Consider the following 6578-nt stretch of genomic DNA (forward strand, 5'->3'; position numbering starts at 1 on the left):
TTGAATAAGTAAAAGTGCATCTTAAAATAACAATAAAAGTAGGGTAGTAAATACATAGGCCTGTAACACAGCTGTTGGGTACCACTGTCCAGTCCTGTATATAACTGTGTGTGCCGTCCTTCCACATGTCCAGCTGTGAGGCAGGCCTGTTTCTCCCAGCCGCACCACAGCCACTGAGCACTGTGCTGTGTGATGATGTTACAATGGCTGTGACATCGCCAGGCCAGGGGACTTTTTCAGCTGTGCTGTTTTGTGGGACCATGGTACCCCTAGTCTGTCACCGACCTGCCATGACCACATTTCTCACTCCAGAAAGAAAGGCGGTGTTGGTTGATGTGCGGCTCCTTGTTCAAAGCGCTTGTCTCTCCCTACTCACCTGTCACTGCCGCCTCGCCTCCCACATGCATCCACCTTGAGAAGCTCCATGGGTGTGACAGGTTTGAAGTATCTCGGGCCTCTTGGACAGGAACAGTTGCCTTCCTCTGTTGAGGCCCCGCCTCTCCCTTGCCAGTGTGGCAGACCTCGGTCCTTGTTGGTCCTGGTGAGGTGCTCGTCCATGCTGGGGCACACACCTGTCCTGCAGCACCTGTGCTTCTGGGAGGGATTTTAGTCTCATGTGCTATAGTTTCCTGCCTCAAACAGGGTGGCACTTACTGAACATTTGACAGATGAATGAGCGAATAAATTAATGCATGGCTTTTGAAAAGCAGCAGCAAAGTGTGTTCAGAGCTCTGCTTTAAGAACGAAACGTTGATGGCTGTGTGGAACAAAGAAGGGAGACCAGGTTAGGGGAGAGATGAGAAAAACCCCAGTTGGGAAACGGCTGCAAGAAGCGTGTAGACGGGGAATCGCTAGCGCAGAGAAGAACATGTGAGAGAAGGGCTGCACTTCTGGAGGAACAAAATGAATCAGGTTTTGGGGGAACAAAATGAATCAGGTTTTGGGGGAACGAAATGCATCAGGTTTTTGGAGATTGTCAAGGCACAGCAGTAGGTTTAGGTAGACAGAAATGTGGGTTCAGAAACACCTGGGCTGGAGGCACGGATTTCACAGTTAGCTGTAGCTAGTTGGATGCCCATGAGCAAGGTCCTTGGAAAACGCACGAAGGGAAGGAAAGGGATTATTCTGCGTACCTGCTACAGGCCAGTTGCTGGCACTTTCACACTCGCCCCTAAGATAGCGTGCCACACCTCGTTTTCTCCCACTCCCCTAATACCTCACCTTCCAGCAGTACCAGTTGACTTAGAACTGTCTAAAACTTCCTGCTTTCCCATAGCCCATGTGTCCAGAGAGCCCTTCCATGTCCCGTCTGCCTGGCCCACTGCTCTTCATCCTTCCTAACTGCACCCTTACAGAGTCCTATTGTAAGGAGATGCGCTATTTCTACTGCGTTGCTTCCCCGCTCCTTCAGTCTATCTTCACGCTTTTTCCAGCATGGTCTTCTCAAAGGAGGTGAACTCTGGCCAACAAAGATGGACCTGTTTGGGGTAGCTGTTTCTTTGCTCTCTACAACGCCGTCTTTGAGACACCATGTATTCTTAACACTCTGTAATTTGCTTGAAGACTTCAGGAACTTCGCCTGGAAATTTTAAAAGAGCTGCTGAAGCAACGTGACGGGAACCAAAATGAATTGAACGCGAAGCACTTGGATGCGCGGTGGTGTGAACTGCAGGAGGCAAAAGAGGCAAAAGTGGCCCAAATCCAGCGCACACATGTCGCAAGTAATGGTGTAGTATGAACCAGGAGAGAGTAGAAGGGGCTGTGCTTTGGGTGTTGGACCAAACCTGATTTAGCTGTGAGAAACTCTGTGTTGGGCCTGGCGTATCAAATAGGTAAGGGGTGAGAGATAAGTTATTTCTCTAAAGTGGAGGAGTAGAGAAAACTCCTTCCCTCAGAAAGTCAAATGACCATGTTCTAACAGGTAGTCAAGTTAGTGCCCTTATAGTGCGTGCGTGTGTGTGTGTGTGTGTGTGTGTGTGTGTGTGTGTGTGTGTGTGATGGGTTTCCTGTATTCACTGCTTAAGTCCCTGGACAGAGAAGTCTGTTGGTCAACTCTTTTGTCCACTGTTGCTCCTAAAGGTGGTCATTTGAGCATCTTTTTTCCTAGTCATCACTCTCTAAGAAACTCTAGTGCCACCATATATTGTATATGTCTATGTAACCTATATATTTGTACTTTATACATGAGAAAAGAAATAAACAGCTTATTTTTTATTCAGTGCAGGTTAAGAATGACAATTAAAGTTCAAGTTAAAACTTATACTGAAAATTTTAAATTATTAATATTTAATTTTACAACTTTACTTACTGGGAAACTTAATGTAATTTATTTACTTAGAAAAAGATATCACCTACATACACAAATTAGTGATTGATACACACAATAACAGTGTAATCAAGTTTTTAAAAATCATTCAAATCTAGCAAAAGTAAGACAATTACAAAATTTTATTTATTTATTTATTTATTTAGATACAGGGAATTGAACTCAGGACCTTGCACTTGCCAGGCAGGCACCTGTGCCACTGACCTATATCCCCAGCCCCAAAATTTTAATTATTACTTTTTGTTTTTGTTTTTCATTTTTCTTCTGGTACCAGGAATTGAACTCACGACCTTGTGCTTGCCAGGCAGGCGCTTTGCCGCTGAGCTAAATCCCCAGCCCCTTTAATTATTACTTAAAAATTATTTGTTGTGAACTTAACCTTTAACTTTTTCTTGATGTGAGAAAATAACTTTTAAGTAGCTGCTGTGTATTCATGTAGATGTTGTTCGCATCCTTTCTTTTCAGCACGGGGCATAACTAGTGATGGACTTAGCTAACTGGTGTATATAAATAGTAAGATATAAACTATTTTTACTTCTAAAATTCCAAGTCATGCACAGAAGCGCCAGGAGTGAAACACAAGCAACAGCCACAAAGCAGCTGTAGCAGGCGGTCCCTTTCCTGTGCTGACTTCTCAGCCTCGGGACAGGGCTTCCCATCCATTAGCAGTGCACTCTGTGGAGCTGTCGAAAGGGGAGTGGGTCTGTGATGACACTTGGAAGAAAGAACAAAAACCAAAGAAGCAGGTGGAGGTTGTCTGCACGACTCCTTAGATGAATGCTCAGTTGCACCCTTTCCCTGACTGCCAGACAAGCCCGACAGCTTGTTGGCTGGGCTGTCTTTCAGTTATTCAGGTGTGAGCCAAGAAGACACTGCAGTCTTCCTTTTAGTTATTGTGGTAGGGGAGGACAATCGCCTCGTACACCACTGACCACGTATTTCCACTTATTTTGAGTTTCTTTGTTTAATAAGCTTTTACCGAATACTGAATACTGCTTAGCCTGGAGCTTGTAAACGCTTGTGGTTATAAAAGACTTTTGCTGAGTATCACTCAGTTGCTACTCAGCAAAAGGACACTGGCTGATGGTGCTTCTGTCAGTCCTGCCTGTGCGATGACTCTCAGAGCCCCACAGACGGCACACCTCTGTCTTTAGGGCTACATTCTAGCTGCGTGGAGTCATCACAAAATCCATTCAGTGCACCAGCTCCCCAATAAGCATTGATTCACTGCTCTGCGTTTGTTATTCACAGCAATCTTTTGGTGATAACCACAGAGATATGTTTTATTTCAGCAATCAGAAAGCTTGTGAGAAAGAGGAAAAATATAGAAGGGAAGTTGGAGAGGAGAGATATCATCCAGGAATATTCTGATCATGCCTCGCAGGTCTATGGGCCTCTGTCTCGCCTTGGTCGTTTCCCGGACAACAACTCAGAGGACTTTGTAGTAAAAAATCACTATCTGAACACTTATGAAGGTAAACGATTTACATAGCTGGAAGTATAGTATGTGCATGTTATCTTAGACTTATGGATTAAATATATAAATGCCACTAATAAGAAAAGTTATGTAATAATGAGCTAGAAGAAATTTTTATGTCAGGTTTATGAAGCAAACAAAATACATACAATGAAATCAAGCCTTTACCAAGAAATGTCAGAAAATTAGAGGCAAAGGGATGGCTATGGATTAAATATATATGGATTAAATATTAGCTTTTAGATTAAAAGCTAGACAACAAAGATATTTGTAAGAAACAGCATGCACACATTTAATACAATTAACGTGAGTTCATCTAAATCAGTAAAAACTCTTAAGACCCAAATAAGTGAACAGATGCACCACAGAATAATTTTAACAAGAAGCAAGTTCAACTAACCACTAAACACTTGAAAATGCTTAATGCCACTAATAATATAAGTTATGCAATAATGAATAGGAAACAATTTTATGTCAGGCTTATGAAGCAAACAAGATACAGATAATGAAATTGAGCCTTTACCAAGAAATGTCAGAAAACTAGATGCAAAGGGATGGCTAAGAGGAGATAAATTTGTGGAGAGGATGGTACCACTTATGAAGTTCACAAGGCTTGTTTAAAAGATTTAAATTTTGGTTGACAAATTAAAGCATCTCATGAGCAAGGTCATGACTTGACTGATGATTATATTGAACTTGTGGAGGGCTGGGGATTTAGCTCAGTGGCACAGCGCCTGCCTGGCAAGCGCAAGGTCATGAGCTCGATTATGGGTACCAGAAGAAAAAACAAAAAACAACAACAACAGCAACAAAAATATATTGAACTTGTGTTTCTGCCTGGCTATTTCCAAGCAGAAGGTGATAAATTGGAGAATATCTGCTTTAAAAGGTGGCCCCATTTATCATGGGATTATTAATTTTCTATTGATTATTATGGAACGTATTGCTTTATTAAAGGGCAATGCTTATTTTACAGTATATTTCTAATTTTATGGTCTAAATAACTAAAAGTATGAGTTAACTATAGAAAAAATATGCTTTACATTTCAGAGATGGTTCATTCTATTATGTAAGGTATACCTTATCAACAATCCTAACGAAACCACTTGGGAAACCGCTATTAAAGTTAACAGTATACTGGGGCTGGGGATTTAGCTCAGCGGCAAAGCGCCTGCCTGGCAAATGCAAGGTCGTGAGTTCGGTTCCTGGTACCGGAGAAAAACCAAAAAAAAAAAGAAAAAAAAAGTTAACAGTATACTTCTAAAATAGCAAATGTAAGCAATAGATATTAAAAATATGCATTTCCTTCCCATAGGTTTAGTTGAACTTGAATCGTGTCTCCCAAAGTTTGTGACACAACTGGTAATCAAACCTCCAAAACCAAAAGTCATTACCACCAAAGCAGGCTTCCTGAAGAGGACAGTAAGGATGGACTATGAGTTGGCAGAGGTCCATAAGGTACAGTCATCGTCTGGAAGACGAGATGCTGTCAGTGCTACGTGTGTTACACTGAGATAAGTGTTACACTCCAAACTCGCACTTCGTCTTGGGCAGTAGTGACCAGTGGGTTTATCCTGCAGCCCTGTGTTTTCTCCTCTCTCGACTTTCTCTTCTGGAGAGTGCCCATGTGTTGAACCACTGTGTTTCCTCACCCTCATTTCAAAGCATAGGAAAACTTCGGCGTATTCTCCCCATTTACGGAAGTCGCGTTACTTTCTGAAAGTGTTTCCAACTTTAGCTCTGTATCATAAAATTTGACAGTACACAGAGCTATGGCAATTTCTAGTACTATGTTGGGATTTACTGCTGGTGTTAATAGCTGTAATAGGCTCCAAATGTTCCCTTTTACATAGGTCAACAGAGCATCATGAAGAAAAGAAGTCATGTTCAGTTTCTTTCACATCTGGTTTAAAACTCGACTAAACAAAAAAGTTTGATGGGCACCATAAGCATGTGTTAGAATCAGAGGCTGGGCCTGTTAAAACAGTGTTGCTGGACCCCACCCCCAACTGGTCTGAGTGAGGATGTTGGAGAATTGGGGTGTGTGTGTGTGTGTGTGTGTGTGTTTCCAAGTGATGCTGAGGTTAAGCCCAGGAACCACACTTTGAGACCCACGGGTACAAGACATCACTGTTCACACGCATGTTTGTTTTTTTACACTGATGTCAGTAATATAACAAGATTCCATGAAGAACTACACTTAACATAAGGAAGACAACTTTGACAACAATTTGCATATATCTCTGTGGTTCCTTTTCTCCTCCTCTCCCTGTCTCTGAAACCTGTGCTCACCATTCTCTCACTCTCTGTAAGAGGTTTTTTGTAGATACCGTTTATTAGGTTATGGAAGTTCCCTTTTACTTCTAATTTATTAAAGTTTTTCATGATGCATCTCTATTGTATTTTATCAAATGTTTGCCTGCATCAAATGAGTTAATTATATTTTTTCTTAAAATTATTATGGTAACATTTATATTTTAGAAATATTAATTCATCCTTGTATACCTGGAATGAACTTGCCTTGGTTAAGTTATATTAGCTTATTTTTAATAAATTGTTGGGTTTGATGCACTAATACATTGATCAGGATTTTTGTATCTTTATTCATGAGTGAAAGGGCTTTCTCATTTTGACTATGTATGGAGTAGGTTTCAGCGTGGGGCAGATCTCCTGAAATGAGCTAGGGAGTATTTCTTTTTCCCCTCTCTTTTGAGAAGAGTTTTAAAAAGATTAGGATGGGGTGCACAGGGAGCTGCAGGTGGGGAGCACCAGCCT

General features: G+C 41.6%; 1 protein-coding gene across 3 annotated transcripts in view; it reads left to right on the plus strand.

Moving 5' to 3' along the window:
• Positions 1–6578, plus strand: part of Maats1 (MYCBP-associated, testis expressed 1) — a 61271-nt gene that overhangs the window by 21802 nt on the left and 32891 nt on the right. For all 3 annotated transcript variants that reach the window (XM_013515177.1, XM_005386456.1, XM_005386455.1), the window contains exons 8-10: positions 1564–1721; positions 3619–3801; positions 5119–5261. In XM_013515177.1, the coding sequence (XP_013370631.1) occupies positions 1564–1721; positions 3619–3801; positions 5119–5261 (484 nt within the window). The remainder of the gene's footprint in view (positions 1–1563; positions 1722–3618; positions 3802–5118; positions 5262–6578) is intronic.

Source organism: Chinchilla lanigera, unplaced genomic scaffold (assembly GCF_000276665.1).
Source record: "Chinchilla lanigera isolate Chin_1 unplaced genomic scaffold, ChiLan1.0 scaffold00026, whole genome shotgun sequence".
NCBI classification, from domain to species: Eukaryota; Metazoa; Chordata; class Mammalia; order Rodentia; family Chinchillidae; genus Chinchilla; species Chinchilla lanigera.